The sequence below is a fragment of the Puntigrus tetrazona genome, chromosome 4 (assembly GCF_018831695.1).
Source record: "Puntigrus tetrazona isolate hp1 chromosome 4, ASM1883169v1, whole genome shotgun sequence".
NCBI classification, from domain to species: domain Eukaryota; kingdom Metazoa; phylum Chordata; class Actinopteri; order Cypriniformes; family Cyprinidae; genus Puntigrus; species Puntigrus tetrazona.
Genome location: NC_056702.1, coordinates 21,327,358 through 21,347,023, shown reverse-complemented (window position 1 = coordinate 21,347,023; position 19,666 = coordinate 21,327,358). Strand labels below are relative to the sequence as shown.

Here is a 19,666-nt window from a genome sequence, read left to right as displayed (position 1 = left end):
ACCAGTCTCCTCCTGTGACATTTTTCTTTACATATCCTTAGTTTGTCTTCTAATTTGTGACCTGTGTTGTCATGAACCGTGCCTCTGTGGCTCTCTCCGACAGCTACTTCTCTCCTGAGTATTAACTCTACAAACTACAGTTCCCATCATGCCTTGTCTGATTACCTGCCCAGGTGCTCCTCATTATCCCTACTTTTTAAACGCTGTTCACATTCCCCTCACTGAAGTCTTATTCTTCCTAAGATGATATTTTTGAGCATTCTAACCCCTCTGCTGACTACTTGTACCAATCCTTTGACTGCCAACTGTTTCTATGATTGTTTGCTTCCCGCCTATCAACCCCTGTTTGGACTCTCTGACCATTGCCTGGTGTCGGTTATGACGCTGTCTTTACAGAGACAGAGACAATCAATGGTGAACCCACCTCTTTATATAAAATCTAATAATGTGTTAACTATAGTTTATTTACTATTAACTATATTAGTTGTGAAAAAATCATAAGTGCCTTGTTATTGTATTGTTGTTAGTACAAGTTTTATTCAGTACAAACATGCATTCCAGATTATGAATTATATAGCCTATCCGATCAATTCACATTAATATGACAATTTTCTTCACAGGCTGTGTGGGTGTCATCTCACTGCTCAGTCCTGTGAAAGTTTATCTTCAACTCTACAATCATCAAACCATCTTACAGAGCTAAACCTGAGTGACAACCACCTGCAGGATTCAGGAGTGAAGCTGCTTTCTGATGGACTGAAGAATTCACTCTGTCGACTGAACATACTGAGGTTTGACATCCACATTCACTGAATCACTATGTTCAAATATGTGGATAAATAGGTATTTCACACATATAGCTGTAGCACCCCCTCTCTTTCTGGTGTAGAAATTTCTAAGGGGCTGCTCTTGGTTCATAAACAAAATACCTTGTGATGTTGATTAAGGCCTCTCTCTGATTATACCTATTATATCCTTTATAGAGACAATAATTTCTAAAAAACAAAATAAGATGGTTTACTTAATACAAAAGATAGTAATTTAATGAAAATAGAAATCTGAAACAGTAAAGAAAAGTCTAGCAAGGTACTTCAGTTAAGAAAAGTACTTTATAAATCCCAATTTCGCTAAACCACATATCTCCCTCCTCTTTTAGGTTATGGGAGTGCAGACAAGGTACTGGGTAAATAAATCAAAGATAATTTCAATACAATTTAAACAGCAACAACAGTAGGCCCACAAAATCACACACACACACACACCTCCTCCACGCTGCAGGCCTGTGTCGTGGCTAGTGTGCGCTGAGGTCTTGAAAAACTGAAACTGGCCACTTCACTGGAGTGAGCAAACTAACAAACAAAACACAGTACCCCTTCTTCCCGCCTTCGGATCGCGATCTCTGAATGTTCCTGGTCCCCGCCAAAGCGCTTGATCGTCCCACGATGCCGGAGGAACACCCACGCGTTTCCGTAGTTGGGTGCGCTATCCGGGGAATAAAAGAAAAAGTCCTGCGATCTTGAGATCCAACGGAAGAAAAGTCTCACAACGGTACCACGACGACAGCGATCGTGTGAGTGTTTCGACACACAAACACTTTTTACAGCTGATGCACTAGCGGTCGATGCGGCAATGTCCGTAAGCTTGTTCTTGAAAAAACTCAGATAAACTCGACGTTAACCCATATTGTGGGCTAACTGTATGTTAACAATTAATACAAAAACGGAAACAAAAACACACTGTTACCAACAATTGAACGAAAAGCCCAATTTTTTATCTAATTCTCGAAGTTCGCTCTACTCACGACTCTCCTTTTTCTCTTCCCTATTAACCAATCGGATTACTCTGACCTACTTTGGAGCGTGTTTAAACTACAGGATATCTAATCACTACAAACGAACAAGTTAGATTGTATGCACCACGTTTTCCCCTGTTCATTTCTAACTAACTTTTACGCTACATAACGTAATGATATGCAGAAGGGTAACTTAAAAAAGAAAAGGAAAAGAGTACACATTACAAATACAAATTTAAACAAACTGAATAAAATACATACTTAAACCCTATCAGTGAAATGATTTATTTTTCTATAGGTTTACATAGCTAGCTAGAAGTGTTCCAGTTACTTAGTATGAAATAATACATAAAATTCCTTAATGACTTCTTTTAACAGTTTGTTCAAAATGGGTTCATGTCTACTTAAAACATTACTTACAGACTTAATACATTTTATTTTCACTTCCTGATACAGGCCAGGAGGCCAAGAGGGCCCTTTCAATAGGTTAACATGAAAAATTTGATTGGTAACTTTACAAAACAAACCAGACAGGCAGGAAAAACCAACAATCAAAAGCCACCAAAATGGACAATACGACAGCTAATAAAGAGAAAGATGGGCCCATTACAAATTAAGAAATCAACAAAAGAAGTCAAATCAAAAAGATAAACAAGACAAAAAAAGAAACACTAAATTATCCCCAAAGAACCCAAACCATAAATAGACAACTAAATATAATAAAATCAGCAATGGTTCTCCTGAGAGACCATCTCTCCAAATGGTATGTCCAGGAAGAACCATTCCCCTTAAATTCTCAGTTTTCCGCCTGGACACTAATTTTTCGTCACACCAGGAAGCTGCAGTGCTTGGGCCTGACAGTCATCGCCACACACCACCACAGCAGATACAACACAACTAATTTGTGTGCACTCCAAATCAGTAACGATGTATATTATGTGTTATAAATGACATGTATTGTTTGTGTGATTAACAAATGCAGCTGACAAGAAACAGTTAAACTAAACTTAACCATAAACAAATAAACATGATTTACAAAAGTGTGTTGTGTGTGTGAAGGTGATACAGGCATATTACCACTCATTTGTGGCCACCATTTGGGCCGTCACACCTACTATCAGCTGTTTTCATTTATTTACTGCAAATTTAGTGTTTTGCATTTACTGCAAAACACTAAAAAACTAAACTATGGCCAGAGTTACACAAACTTTTTATCACAAATGTTTAGCACTCTTCATCACAAACAAATTAAATGGCACAATGCTGTCAAAATGAAACCTACAAATACTTGCTTAGGTCATGTTGTCTCCCCAAGTACATCAGTTAGGATTAGGGGTAGGTTTAAAGTCTTAAACGGGACAGGATATACAGTCTATACAGTACAAATTTACTGTTTCTGTGGGAATCCTATTAAACATGGAAAATGTGTGCCTATTTGTAATACTTTTAAGGAACACTGAATATGAATCCAATCAATGTCCAATAAAGGAGCACTTAAAGCATGAAGGAATTATGACTCAATGTATGACATTTTCAGGTTTTCTGAAACAATCTAACCTCAAAGGGCTCTAGGATGTTGAATAAAGGTTCCAGTCGATTCCAGTTGTCCTGGTTCTGTAGTGAGTCCATGCAGTTTTGTAAGATAAATATCTATATTTATACACCAATAAACACTTTTTTCTCACTGCTGAGGTAACCAGAAGACGTGGTAGGCAGATGACGATGTGTCTCTGGGGAAAGGAACAAAGGAAAAGTTTCCTTAATTCAGCAATTAAAGCCAGTCTGCTCTTCGCTTATATCAAAATCCTGTGACATTTTTCTTCTTTTCTTCACAAATCCTTGGTTTGTCTTCTGATTTGTGACCAGTGATTTTTATTTATTTATTTATTTTTTTTTTACAGCCTTTTTTTTTTTTTTTTGGTTATTATATATATAAAATATTGCTATTTATCTCACAAAAATCTCATGGATTCACTTTCTTATTCACCCCAGGTGTCATGTGGGGAACATTTTATTACATTTAAACACACTTTATGTAAATATATTTTAATCAATCAATCAATCAATCATTTTTATTTATTTTAGAGTGTTAAAAGGAACCACCCGCCAACTGCAAGGATAAAGCTTAGAAATGCCAGGGCAATTTTTTGTGTAACTGTCTAAAAAAAGAAAGTCACATACACTTAACACCTAAACACCTCACTTTAATTTTTCATTTTGAACCATTTAAGCATGTTAAATTGCAGAGACAATTAGTGATGAACCCACCTCTTGTGTATAGTCTAGTAATGTGTAAACCACAGTATATATACTACTAATGAACTATATTACTTTTTGAAATAATTAAGAAGTGCATTGTTAATGTATTGTTATTATAAAGTGTAATTTTGTACAAACATGCATTCTAGATTATGAACTATGTAGCCTAATAAATTCACATCAATATGTCAATTTTCTTCTTTTCACAGGCTGTGTGGGTGTCATCTCACTGCTCTGTCCTGTGAAAGTTTATCTTCAACTTTACAATCATCAAACTCTGTCCTGAGAGAGCTGCACCTGAGTAACAATGACCTGCAGGATTCAGGAGTGCTGGTTCTTTTGGATGGAATGAAGAGTCCAAACTCTAAGCTGGAGATACTGAGGTTTGAGTTTGAAACACTTCATTATTTATTTATTATTTTAAAAATCCAAATATTAAAGTTAATTTTGTTTGCAATTACTGTATTCATATTATTTAGATTTTCCACATGTAATCTCACTGCACAGTCTTTGTGAGTTTGTCTTCAGTTTTACAATCCTCAAACTCTGTCCTGAAAGAACTGGACCTGAGCAACAATGATCTGCAGGATTCTGGAGTGAACTTCTTTCTGATGGACTCAATAGTCCAATGTCTAAGCTGGAGATACTAAGGCATGAGTTTGGAATACTTCATTATATATTCATTAAAAAAATCCCAATGTTGAGTTTAATTCTGTATGTAACTTCTGTGTTCATCTTGTTCAGATTTTCCACATGTAATCTCACTGCACAGTCTTGTGGGAGTTTGTCTTCAGTTTTACAATCCTCAAACTCTGTCCTGAGAGAACTGGATCTGAGCAACAATGATCTGCAGGATTCAGGAGTGAAGCTTCTCTCTGATGGACTGAAGAGTCAAATCTCTAAACTGGAGATACTAAGGCATGAGTTTGAAATACTTTATTTATTCATAAAAAATCCCAATGTTGAGATTAATTCTGTATGCAGCTACTATGTTCATGTTGTTTAGATTTTCTACATGTAATCTCACTGCACAGTGTGCAATATCACAGTTGATATAATATCGTAATTGTTGTTTTAATGATGGGAGATTTGACATTATCAGTATTCTTAAAAACACCTTCAAAGCGCATGCTTATATTGTCTGAAGTCTAGACTAGAGCATGTGCACATTTAGAGTGCTTTGTTTTTCTGCATGATTCAGTCTAATGAAATACATTTAGAATGATCACAAATTGAAGGCATGCATGCAGAACTTTATATAGTTAAATATTGTGATGTAACAATTTAGTTCACTGAAGTTGAGCATAGTGAGAACTCGTGCAATTGTATTTACAGAAACATATTTTAAAATCCAAAGAAAGACTTGAACATGAACAGGATAGACTCACCAACAGCACGTTCCTGATAGCACACGTACATCTCAAAGACTTACATCTGCAAGACATATTTTTTACTGTGTTTGCTAATCTACAATACGTCTATAAGACGTCTCTTTTTAGATGTCAAATAGACATCTATTAGATGTCTGTAAAATATTTATGGTTTAGTATGTAAATCTGATGCCTGAAAGACTTCTGTAGACAGCAGATACTTTCCAGATCAAGAGATCTTGCAGCACGTACATGTGCTATCTGGGTTACAACATCATCATCAACAAGAAACAAAGCCTGAAACATGACAGAATCAACCAATCAAAACATGACTCAATAAACAAGAGAACCAATAGCAGGAATACACAAGGGCAAGGGAAGCATGACACAGAGACCATGACTACATGAACGAGAAACACAAATAAAACCCAAAATCCACATTACATATGATGATGAATGTAATATTTTTTTAGTAAGAATTCAAGAAACTTCTTAATTACAAACACAGCCACAGCACTTATGATTTATGCTATAACTTATGCCAGTTTTAAAAGAAATGTGAAATCCAGTTAAGGCCTCTGTTAATGATTTGTGTCTCCCTTTCAAGTGGGAAATTGTGCGTGAAAAGAAAAACTTGACAATAATAGAAAACAGACACACACACAAACACACTCTTATTGTAATGATGTCGAGGCGGAAATGTTTGCAGGGTTTGACAAATACCATAGACAGGAATCAGGGTCCATGGCAAAAACTGTTCTCTACTGCAATAATTTCTCAAGTAGCGGCCGATCTCCTGATTAAGCCTTTCCACTTGTCCGTTAGACTGAGGGTGGTATCCTGAGGTGAGGCTCACATTTATATCAAGGTGATTGCAGAAGGCTTTCCAGATTTGAGAAGTGAACTGAGGACCTCGGTCACTGACAATGTCTCCTGGGATACCGTACATTCTGCAAAAAGACATAGTGGAATAGGGCTAATGCAGTTTCCATGTCAGTAGGGTGTCCTTTAGGGGGTACTAAGTGGCATGATTTGGAGAACTGATCAATGATTACCAGAATCGTGGTATAGTGATCTGATGGTGGTAGGTCAGTTAAGAAATCTATGCAGATGTGGGACCATGGTCGTGGACCATTGTGGAATGGGCAGGGGCTTAAGAAGACCAGAAGGTAGTTCTTTGGGGGTCTTGGACTGAGCGCAAACCTGGCAGGACTTCACATAATTCATGACTTCTTGCGCAGGCCACATGGCAGGCCACCAGAAGGAGTTTTGTGTTAACCAGAGAGTGCGTGTGATTCCTGGATGACCGGCTGCAAGGGATATGTGGACCCACTGACCCAGTGCCTCCATTCCTCCAGAGCTGCTTTAATCAACAGAAGTTTGTTTGCCACATCATAATTGTGTTCCACTGTGGATAGCTTCCTGAAGAAGGCACAAGGGTGCAGCTTGCCTGTTATCTCACATATCTGGGAAAGTACTGCTCTGATTACACAGTCCTCTGAAGCATCCACCTCTACCACGAATGGGGAATTAGGATTGGGGTGTTTCAAGATAGGGGCATAGGTAAATCGTTCCTTCAGGTCGTTAAAGGCTTGGCTGGCTTCCTTGGTCCACTTGAGTTTTTCGGTTTACCATTTAATAATGACATTAGTGGTGACGCTACAGTACTATAGTTGTGGATGAAGTGATTGGTAGCTCTTTGATTGTTGTTGGTTGTGGCCAGTCGATAACAGCCTGGACCTTTCTTTCATCCATTCTTAGTCCATGGTGACTTGTATTATACCCCAGGAAGGAGGTTTGCTGCACATGAAATTCACATTTTTCAGCTTTGACATAGAGCTGATTCTCTAAGAGTCTGGTTTGTAAGGTTTGTATGTGATTGACATGGTCTGATTCAGATTTGGAGTATATCAGAATGTCGTTGATATAGGCCACTACATAACAGTCAATAATGTCCTTAAAAATCTCATTGATAAAAGACTGGAAGACGGCTGGTGCATTGGATAGGCCATACGGCATCACCTGATATTCGTAGTGCCCCCTGCTGGTGAGAAACAGTTTTCCACTTTTCGCCCTCCTTTTATATGGATGAGGTTATATGCACTTCTGAGGTCTAACTTGGTAAAGATGGTTGCTTCTCTTAATTGCTCAAGTGCAGATGGTACAAGTGGAAGTGCAGCTGGTGCGATACTTGATGGTCACATTATTTAACCCTCTATAGTCTATGCAAGGTCTCAATCCAGCATCCTCCTTCTCAACAAAGAAAAACCAAGATGCTGGGTGAGGTGAGGTAGAGGGACGAATGAAGCTGGACTGCAGAGCCTCTTCTATATATTCCTCCATTACCCGGCTTTCAATTCTGGATAGTGGATAAACTTTGCTCTGTGGGGGTATGGCTTTAGGTTAGAGGTCTATTGCACAATCCCATGGTCGATGAGGGGGTAACTGCATTGCCTTGGTTTTACTGAACATGTCTAGGATGTCATGATAGCAGGAGGGAATGTTTTTGGGCTGTTACGTGGCAGGGCTCTCAATAGAGGTAGTCATTCAGATGGTAAAATTACGAGGAAACGGCAATCTTGGCAGAAGGCGGACCAGTCTGTCAGTTCACCATGATACCAAGAGATATTGGGGTTATGGATTGAAAGCCAGGGATACCCAAGAATGACCTCGTGCTTAGGTGAGTCGACTATGTATAGCGTGATGGAGTTCTCTGAGTAATACCGGGCCGATGAGGGAACAATTGATGGCTTTGATTTAAATATGCGGGTTACAAGGTTGTGTGGGAATGTTGAATTTGGAGACGAGTTTCTAATCAATCAGGTTGAGTGCTGCCCCAGAATCAATCATGGCTGTCAGGTCAAGAGATAAATCAGAACATCGAAGGTTAAAAGGTAATTTTGATTTTGTTAATGAGTAAGGAAAAGATTCACCCGGGGTACGGGCTGAGACTTGTGGGGACAACCTGTGCTACGATGGCCTGTTCCACCTCAATAAAAGCACAGGTTATGTAAACGACGCCTCTCTCTCTTTCTCTCTCTCTCTCTTTCTGATAATGGGGAGGTATTTAACTGCATGGGTTCCTCAGGGATGAATTCTGGTGGGGAAAGTGGAAGCGGATTCATGGCGGGGGCTTTTGCATCAGATTATTGATCTTAATGGTAATAGTGACAAAATCTGAAAAGGATATGGATGTTCAAAAACATCTCTAATTTGTTGCGTGAAATAATCCATGGAAAATTGAAATTGTGCATCCGAAATTTATCAGGCAGAGCAAATCTTAGTCAGTACTCCAGTGACGGCTCCTCTGTGTCATGGCATTACACATATACACACAAAATGCATTGGTTTGGTTTTAACAATATGGAAAAACTTAAAAACAATTAGAATTAAGTTTTTTTATATAAAAGCTATATTAGAATCTAGTGTCTAAAACATGGAATTATTAATATTGAGCAATTGAGCAATAGAATTATTTTCAACATTTTAGGTGTTTGTTCACTTTTGACCGTGAATAACAAAAAGTGGGCCTCCCAATGAATGTAGTATGTGAGACTCATGTCCCGAGGACATTGTGATTTTTTGTAATGATCAAAAGATGGATGTTTTAGGAAAAAAAAAAAAAAAAAAATATATATATATATATATATATATATATATATATATATATATATATATATATATATAAATAAAATAATCTTTTTTTTTTTTTTTTAAAGCTGCAGTCCATAGGTTTTATTTCCTCTTTTTTGCCATCTGTGTTTGAAAATTGTTAACTACTTTGCAAAGGCCAATAATGTTTATCATGACATTTTTATGACTGAAAAAGCATTTTGTTTATTTTGTTAAAATCTGTTTCTGAACAGAAAAAGTAAAACTGTAGAAAAAGAAACGGGCTATACAAAAATTACATAATTTTAACAGCATTTAACAACAAAAAAGTGCTGAGGGACTTTCTGACAAGCTCTGAAGTTCATATCTAGATGGCAGAATTTAAGCAGCATCCTGTTTGTTTTCTTTACAGTTATGAATTGTTTTATTTCTGTAATTTATTAATAAATTACAGATTAATCATTTACTCTCTTAGAAAGAAAAAATGCTTTGAAAAACACAGGAGCCTCAAAAGCACAGAACATATTTTGTGAGCTTGAAATCACAACCTGTACACTATCAAAACACTGTATATTTAAAGAAACATTGAAAAAGTTACACTGCTCAATTTAAATAGTCTGTACAGTCTGTGAGGACCACCTTACTGTGCGGTTAAACTGTTATTTTAAATGGAGGCCAATGGGTAGGTGCTGTACAGTTGAATTTGTTTTTACAGAATTAAATAATTTTCTTTCTTTTCATTTCTTTCTTTCACTACTTTTAGGAGTAGTATTGTGCCACTATTTTTTGTGAGAGATTTCATGCTTTGCATCTGTTTAAATATATACACAACACATAAGTCAAATATTTTTCTTATTGACTATGATAAATAAGCACAAATTTATCATTTTTTGTGATCAACTATTACATCAGTTAAATATAAAAAGAAACAATGAACAAACTAATGTATGGTGGATTGCTGTGGTATGTTTTTGTAGGTTGTCTGGCTGTATGGTGACAGAGGAAGGCTGTCGTTATGTGTCTTCAGCTCTGAATTCAAACCCCTCACACCTGAGAGAGCTGGATCTGAGCTACAATCACCCAGGAGATTCAGGAGTCAAACTGCTCTCTGAAAAACTGGAAGATCCAAACTGCTCTCTGAAAAACCTCAAGTATGTCACGCAGGAGATGTTTTTGGGATTTATTGTTTAACCCTTTTGAGTCTTTTGAGAATATTACATTTAGAATTTTTAAAAATCATAGGTTCACCAGAATGGTACAAAATTCTATTACCCTTATTGCACTTGTGAACACACAAAAGAATTGAGGGCATGATTTGAAAAGCCAAGTCATCATAAAATAAATATGATCTACCATAAGAACAGGAAATGTGATAAAATCCAGAAAATTGTGGTGTACAATTTACAAATTCCCAACAATGCAGACAAAAAATGGCACAGCAATGACGGGGTGAAACTCTAAAACATCTAAAGTGCAAAATCAACACATCCACTCAAACACACACATATATGAACTGGTGTGCCGATAGAAATGTGGACAGCAAAGAAGTTGTTACAATTTAAATGATCATAAGTGTAACAGATACATCTACTCACACACACTTCTTCTTTGCCCGTCCTCGGAGACGGATGTGTGTTTTCCTCCCCTCTCCCTACCCATGACCTCGCCTGCTTGTGCTTCTTAGTCTCGTCTTGTGTCTACTCTTCTCCACTTGAGAAACTCTCTGCCCTGCTCTCCAGCTAAAAACATGGATTTGATCAACTGGTCTCTCAACGCAATTGACACCATCTTCTTGAAGAGAAGCGTGGGTTCGGGGGAACCCCACTGTCCTGCCGGGACGATGCCAGCCGGGTATTTGATGGACGCGTGGGAGAAGTGGCGTCTCGTGTGCTTGGCACCTCTTTCTGTGGAGGATATTGAAGATATCTTTCTTTTCGGAACTTTGATTACGGGGATATTGCTGATCGGATTGGGCATAGCCCTGGTATATCGACAAATTGAGAGAACGAAGGCAGCTGTCCACAGCCCCACAAAGCTGCCTGGAATAATTGAAGCGGTGGGCAGAGCTGTCGGGACTCAGACTGTGGTTGTAAACCACACTTTGGATAACATCATGGGGAAGCTTGAGGCTTTGCATTGAATAATGGATCAATTTGGGGACCAGAATGGACAATAGAGTAGTTTGGGTAAATTGCTTACAACTACTCGCACTCCTATCTGGTCTCCTACACCAGCCCCACTCAGGATCCAGAGCCCAGCCCAGCACTTCACCGCATGGTCGAGCCCCAGCCTGAGCCCACCGCTGACACAGGTGCGGAGTCGAGCGCGACCACGGACCCCTCGCCAGAGAGAGCGACAGAGCTGTGGAGCGTCACCGGACCCGAGCCGATTACGTCAGACCAGGTGCGTGAGCCGGCAACAGAGCTCGCCACGGTGGAGACAGCCGACTGCAAGGAGAGCGCGGAGTGGAGCTCCGCCCATTGCACCACGGCTGAGGGTGAGCTGATTCTCCACCTGGGGCTGCTGGATCCCCAAAAACTCTGTCCAGTGCCCGCGCCACGTGCGCTCCCTCCAGTGCCCGCGCCACGTACGCTCCCACCAGTGCCCACGCCACGTGCACTCCCTCCAGAGCACATTTTCCCACCCTCCCGCCCTTACCATACGACGTCTATGGATCCCAGCAGCCCCTGCGCTCAACCTCAGCTCACCATCTGGAGCTCGCCACGGGTCTGCCGGTCTCCATCGCCGTCGTGGGTGGAAGATCCCTCGCCTCCCCCTGGGCTCCTAGCTCCTTCCTCTCCACCGTGGTCTGTCAGTCCACCAGCTCCACCAGGCTCCATCGTCCCTCCGGCTCCGCCTTGGTCTGTCGTCGACCATCCGTCGCCTTGTGATTCCTGTCCTCCGTCTTCGCCTCGTCCCTCCATCCCACCGGCTCTGTCAGGCTCTTCCTTCCCTCCGGCTCCACCTCAGTCCTCTGTCGCTCTGGCTCCGCCGCGTCCTTCCCGTCCCCCATCTCCGTGTCAGTCGCCGAAGCCTGCTGGCGTCACCTAGGACCTCCAGCGCCTCGGCGTCACCCTGGCTCTTCGGCGCTCCGTCTCCGCTTCTGTCTCCTCCGCCACCTGCTCCGCCGCCTCCATGGCTCCTCCTCCGTCGGCTCAACCGTGGACTATCATGGCTGGGCTCTGGATCTCCTCCTGCCCGGACTCTTCCTGTCTCCTCCTGGACTGTCTGCCTACTCTCTCCTGGGGGCCGTCCTCCACCAGAACCTCCTCTCAAGATCCGGTATCCCCAATTCCTAGTTGTTTTTTTGGTTTTTTTAATGTTACTCTTTAGGTGCGAGGACGCACCTTCCGGGAAGGTGGGGTAATGTCACGTCTCTGGACTCTTTTGTTATTGTTTTTGTCTCATGTCATGTGCTCTGTGTGGCTCTTGTGGACTAACATCTGGCAAGCAGATCCGCAGCACATGAAATGCTTGATTCAAGCTGTTTATGATGCCTTGCCAAGCCCAGTGAACCTCCAGCTCTGAGGCAAGGTAAATACCCCTTTAAGGTAGTAGCATAGAGTATATCCCTGGCCATTGCAAGTAGCAAGCACCATCATCGAGAGCAACCAATGCAGCAGTGCAAAGTTCCAGCAGGCCTTCTTCATACAGCACATGTCTGCAGCTGGCGACCTAGAGAAGCAGCTGAAATACCCAGCCCATATAGCAGTAACATCTTTATCACCTGGCATTCATTATTCTGTCTGAGGCTTTGAAACAGTTGGTATTGATTGAATTGACCGTGACATGGGAAGATCTTCAAAGTCATAATTACATAATCCTTCCATAAGTGTGTACCAGTAACATATCACCTGCATATTTATACAATTTTTCATTTGGATAACCATTTTGGAGTCTCTTAATTAGTTGCTGTCACGTCTCTGGACTCTTTTGTTATTGTTTTTGTCTCATGTCATGTGCTCTGTGTGCCCTGCCTTTAGTTCGTGTTAATTACCTGCTAATTTACCTGCTCATTTCGGGTCTGTTCGTGCAGAACAGCAGTGCCTTTACATCGTACACCCGACATGAGCTTTTGGATATTGGTTCATCCTTTTCAGACAGTTTTAACGGCAACCTTCAACTCGTCCCAGAGATCATCAGAACAACCGAGGCTGAGCACTCTTCCCGGCCGGGCGGAAGTGCTCGAAGACGGCGGCGCGATCGTAAACAAAGGCGGGGGAAGCGCGGAGGGCTAAGAGCTAAGCTAAAGCTAACACCACATCGGCTCTCTTTACCCAGCATTTTCCTTGCCAATGTACGATCACTGGCGAACAAAATGGACGAGATTCGACTCCGCATCAGATACAATAAAAAAATTCAGAACAGCAATGTCATGATCTTCACCGAAACATGGCTAAACAGCAGTATACCAGACCATGCTATCAGCATAGCTGGACACCACACATTCCGGGCAGACAGAACGGCGGATGACTCCGGTAAGACCGGAGGCGGGGGATTGTGCATTTATATTAACAATGCTTGGTGCACAAACTCTGTTATCATTGGGAGACACTGCTCAGCTAACCTAGAGTTTCTCATGGTTAAGATTAGACCGTTTTATCTGCCACGGGAGTTCACATCCACCATCATAACTGCTACTTATATTCCTCCCAATGCTGATGCCAAGCTTGCTATGAACGAACTTCATGCAGCCATCAGTAAACAACAGTCTGCTCACCCGGAGGCTGCATTTATTGTTGCGGAGGATTTTAATCACTCCAACTTGAAGGCAGTACTCCCTAAATTTCACCAAAACGTTTTCTGTCACACCAGAGGAAACAAAACTTGGACCATGTATACACAAACATGGCTGAAGCCTATGCTGTGACCCCCTTCCCCCATCTAGGACAATCGGATCACCTTTCTTTGTTCCTCACCGCCAAATACTCCCCCTCATCAACCGTAAAGCCATCAGTGAGGACCATCAAAATCTCATAGACAGCGGGGCTGACTCCACACTCCAGGACAGGTTTCAATACACAGACTGGAGTATGTTTGCTTCCCAGGCTACCTGTGGCTCTCACACGGATATAGACCACTACACTTCCTCTGTTCTGGATTACATCAACACCACCATAGACGGTGTAACTACCCAGAAAGAGATCACCACATACCCAAATCAAAAGCCATGGATGAACAAGGAGGTGTGCCTTCTGTTGAAAGCACGCAACAATGCCTTCAGATCAGGTGACGCACAGGCCTACAGCACTTCCAGGGCAAATCTGAAGAGGGGCATCAAAAAGGCCAAGTACTGCTACAAGCTGAAGCTAGAGGAGCACTTTTCCAACTCTGACCCTCGACGCATGTGGCAGGGCATCCAGGCCATCAGTGACTACAAACCCAACCACTCCACCCCCACAGCACCTAATATCTTCTTTCTGAATGGGCTTAATGACTTTTATGCTCGCTTTGAGAGGGATAATAATGAAACGGTCACCAAGATCACCCCCTCAACCGACCCACCCATCACACTCACCTCCTCAGAGGTTTACACTGCACTAAGCCGGATCAACGCGCGCAAGGCTGCTGGACCAGACGGTATCCCTGGACGCATACTATGGGCATGTGCAGAGCAGCTCGCTGGGGTATTCGCGGACATTTTCAACATGTCCCTTGCCCAAGCAGCTGTGCCAACATGCCTCAAATCCACCTCCATTGTGCCAGTGCCAAAAATCTCTAGCCCAGTGTGCCTAAACGACTACCGCCCTGTAGCACTCACACCCATCGTTATGAAGTGCTTTGAGCGACTAGTCCTGTCACATCTGAAGGACTCTCTGCCTTCCACACTGGACCCCCACCAGTTTGCCTATCAAGGCAATAGGAGCACTGAGGATGCAGTCTCCATCGCACTGCACTCCGTACTCACACACTTGGACAATAAAAATACTTACGCACGGATGCTGTTTGTTGACTTCAGCTCAGCATTCAACACGGTCATACCCTCTAAGTTAATTACAAAATTTAGAGATCTGGACATTAACACCTCACTGTGCAACTGGGTTATGGACTTCCTGACCAACAGACCTCAGCATGTTAGGTCAGGCCACATTTGCTCCACTACTGTCACCCTCAACACTGGTGTACCACAAGGCTGTGTGCTGAGCCCTTTCCTCTACTCCCTCTTCACCCACGACTGCAGGCCTGTGTTTGGATCTAACTCCATCATCAAGTTTGCAGACGATACTACGGTGATCGGTCTCATCAGCAACAACAATGAGACTGCCTACAGGGAGGAGGTCCAGCATCTGGCCACGTAGTGCAAAGACAATAATCTGCTCCTTAACACCACCAAAACCAAGGAGCTCATTGTGGACTTCAGGAAGGTGAGAAGAGGCACACATGATCCCATCCACATTAATGGGATTGCTGTGGAGCCAGTCTCATGCATAAAGTTCCTGGGAACCCACATCTTGGAAGATCTGTCCTGGACCACCAACACCTCCAGTCTGGTCAAGAAGGCTCACCAGCGCCTTTTCTTCCTGAGGAAACTTAAGAAAAATCAGCAGTCCTCAGCCATCCTGGTGAACTTCTATCACTGTACAATAGAGAGCATCCTAACAAACTGTGTCACAGTCTGGTATGGGAGCTGCTCTGTTGCTGAGCATAAGGCACTGCAGCGGGTGGTGAAAACTGCCCAGCGCATCACAGGATCTCCACTTCCATCCATTGAGGACATCCAGAAGAGACACTGTTTGCGTCGAGCACGCAGTATTCTTAAGGACTCCTCTCACCCTGCCCACAAACTGTTTTCCCTCCTGCCATCCGGCAGGCTATTCAGATTCCCCCGGACTAGAACAAGTAGACTGAGGAACAGCTTTTTTACCAGAGCTGTCTCACTACTGAATTCTACCCCACTGATGTCTGCCCCACCCACCCCATTAAAAACAAAAGATACAAAAATGCACTGTATAACATTCATTGCACTCCACTGTACATATATATATATATATATATATATATATATATATATATATATATATATATATATATATATTTTGTAAATGTATGTACATATCCACAGTACATACTCTTGTAAAATTGTCTATACATATCCTGTATATCCTGTTCTTTTTTGTACATAACCATCTGTAAATTGTTTACACGTACTAACTGTAAATTCCCCCTTCTCATCTGTAATTTAATTTGTACATATTTATCACATATTTATCTTTGCAATTTATATTTGTACTTATATCCTGCACTTGCTGCTTATTGCACTCCTGGTTAGACCTAAACTGCATTTCGTTACCTTGTACTTGTACATGTGTAATGACAATAAAGTTGAATCTAATCTAATCTAATCTAATCTAATGTTGAAGCAGAGGTTAGCAGGATAGCACATCACGAAATGGACTTCTCTTTGAATGAGTTGGCCTCAAACTTTGTCTTGCCTCCCTGACCTTTAATGACAGATCCTGCATAATAAAAATATCACTGCCCTTATATGTGAGGTGTTCCTTCTTTTCATCAGCTGCCAGGATTTTAATCTTGTCAGAGTAATTATGAAGCTTAATCAGCACAGGGCATGTGTGGTTGGGTTAGAACGAGTGCTCTATGTGCACGGTCAATTTTAACAGCACCATGCTTGTGTAATGGTTATATAATTTTAAAGAATTGTACATTTTAATCTCGTAGTACATGTTGATTGTTAGAATGGCACAATAAAAAATCGTGAAGACCAAGGAATTAGTACTCTTAAAGTGTAAACCCCACTTGATTTTTGTTGTCAAGAGACTCTGCATGTCTTTTTTTTTGCATGTCTCACAGAGAGTGACTGTGCAGTTTTTTTCCAGCACCTCCATCTTATGAAGTTGTGCCACTTTATCTTCAGCGTTAGAAGTTTGATTCTCCGCTTCCATCATACATTTGGTGTTATACTCTAAATGATTTGTAATTGACTCCAAGATCAATTCAAAACAAACTAATTTCTCATCCTGGATACATTTTCAGTAACAGCCTGTGCTAGGACTGCTCTGCTGAGGAGCTGCCATCTTTTTTTATCTTGATTAGAGGACGATTGGCCTTTTGTTGCCATGTGTCCCCATTTAGATTCGTGTTGGGATATGCTTAGGAATAAAAGCTGAGATTTAAAGTGAAACAGCTATGCAGTTCAATGTGGAAAAAAAATAAAATAGTGCAAGGGTTGCAGGACCTCAATGAAACCGTGTCACTTAGGTTGAGTATCGTGTGATTTTATTATTTTAATTTTTATTTTCAATAGAATTTTTTTTCAATAGTTATTTTAGCTAGAAAAAGACAAATAAACTAAGAAAAGTAAGAAAAGCATTTTTGCAGTGTTGACTGACTGTGACTGTGACTGTTTTCTAGAGTTGATCATGGAGGAGAATCCAGGATTACAGCAGGACTCAAGAAATGTACGTCTATACACACACACGTACACACACACACACACATATATACGAAAAATAACAAAGAAAATTGATAAAATTTAGTATTCTTGCTTTTGATTATTAAGTTGGCTTTCTCATACAATCCAATTTAAACTTATTATTATTCTATATCAGAATTACCAATTCTAAAAGACTGATCTGACACTAGTTTCTATGTTTTTTCTAACTGATCTGACTTACATTCACAAAATATTTAGATGAGCCAAGATTATTAAAACACCATGTCAGGATCTGTTATCTGCCATGCCTTATTTTCGCCACTTGATGGTGCCAATTTTTCTGTGTTTCTTTCTCTCAGCTAATTAGGTTTATTAGACCCAGCCCTGTCTAGTTAGCGTCCCTATTTAAGTGTTCTTTTTTTTGTCATTTGTGCTTGGTTATGTTTGCCTGCTGGTGCCCTTTTGGTTTATGTGTAAGTTCTCTTGAAACATCTCTTTTTCTTTGAATTTTTGTCCCTGGGCTTCTGATATTTTTTGTCTACTCTTGAGAGAATTTATTTTGCATTTTGGAGTATTTTTCTGTTTGGGCTGTTATTTTTGAAATATAAAAGATATATTTTTTGACTTTTTGTGTCTCGCATTCTGGGTCCAACACTTCGGTGGGAGAGTATTTTGTTACGGCACTAGAGACCCATGTTCAAGTCCCGGTTCTGACACACCAACTGTCAAAATTTTAATCTAAACACACTGAAGCTCATTAGAATCAATCAGACTTCCCTTCTGTGTACTATTTCTAACACTTTTCAACTCCTTTAAACTTCCACTCTATCGAATGCTATTGATATTACATGATAGTAACTAGCTAATCATGCTAACAACATACTAGTAACTTGCTAATCATGCTAATAACGTTAATCATGCTAGAATCATCCTAACAACATGTTAGTAGCATGCTAATCATGGTAGAATCATGCTAATAACATGCTATTGACATGTTGGTATCTTGCTAATAATGATAACAAAATGCTAGTAACACGTTAGCAACATTCCCAGCAAAAAATGTCCTCACAAGGTCAAAATGTACTAGTTTTCCTATCCTTGTGTGGATATTTGTTCCCCATAATGTGATAAATACCAGGTGCACTCTTTTTCACACACACACACACACTGTAGTGATTGTTGTGTTATTAATGTCTCTGTTCTTGTGTTCAGATGAGTGTTTTTTCACACTGGATCCAAACACAGCAAACCCTCGTCTCATTCTGTCTGAGAAGAACAGAAAGGTGATGTGGGTGTATCAGCGTCAGTTGTATCCTGGACACCCAGACAGATTTGAAGCGTATCAGGTGTTGTGTAGAGAGAGTGTGTGTGGACGCTGTTACTGGGAGACTGAGTGGAGCAGAGATGTGTCTATATCAGTGTCATATAAGAACATCAGCAGGAAGGGACTGGGTAAAGAGTGTGTGTTTGGACGCAATGATCAGTCCTGGAGTTTGATCTGTTCTCCTGACAGATACTCATTCAGACACAATAACATACAAACTGATTTCTCTGTGAAGCCCATCATCAGCAGAAAAAGAAGAACAGGAGAGTATGAAGATATCTACAGAGTAGGAGTGTATGTGGATGAGAGCGCAGGAACTCTGTCCTTCTTCAGCGTCTCTGACTCAATGAGACTCATCCACACAGTCCAGACCACATTCACTCAGACACTCTGTCCTGGGTTTAGAGTTTATTCTGGATCATCAGTGAAACTGTGTTGATGAATCAGAAGAGACTGATGAGATTCTACCCAGAATGCTTTCAAAATATAAATAATAACAGAAATATGTGTGTTTTATTTTTGTTAATCAATTAAACATATTTGTTTAAATGTAAAAATGTCACAAAAATGATTGATGAAGAACATGTCATTAATTTATCTGTTGTTTTTGTACAGAAATAATAAAACACTGATAAATCAACTTGATCAGATTTTAATTGATGTTTGTTTCATGAATATAATCGATTCCTCACAAGACTGAGATTAATCACAGCATTTAATATAATATTTTGTAAAGAAGCTGTCAGAATATACTTTAAAACATTATTTTCTGAGTTTTAAATGAACATATTTTAATCTGGATATTTATAAACAAAAATCATTTTTTTATTATGTTTGTATATTAAATCAATATGAAGAAGTATTAATGTAAACTTCAGCTGATGTATTTTGTATCAACACTTTATTTAAAAATAAAT

At 40.5% G+C, this 19,666-nt stretch overlaps 2 protein-coding genes across 2 annotated transcripts in view; both read left to right on the top strand.

Annotated features, from left to right (window-relative positions):
• LOC122342952 (NACHT, LRR and PYD domains-containing protein 3-like) overlaps positions 1-19,666 on the top strand; it is a 924,523-nt gene that overhangs the window by 145,878 nt on the left and 758,979 nt on the right. The gene's annotated exons all lie outside the window — the stretch shown is intronic.
• LOC122343135 (stonustoxin subunit alpha-like) lies at positions 10,143-19,409 on the top strand. The gene is made up of 3 exons (XM_043237491.1): positions 10,143-10,184; positions 17,404-17,450; positions 18,638-19,409. The coding sequence occupies exon 3, from the start codon at positions 18,712-18,714 to the stop codon at positions 19,186-19,188; it is 477 nt and encodes a 158-aa protein (XP_043093426.1). The 5' UTR covers positions 10,143-10,184; positions 17,404-17,450; positions 18,638-18,711; the 3' UTR covers positions 19,189-19,409.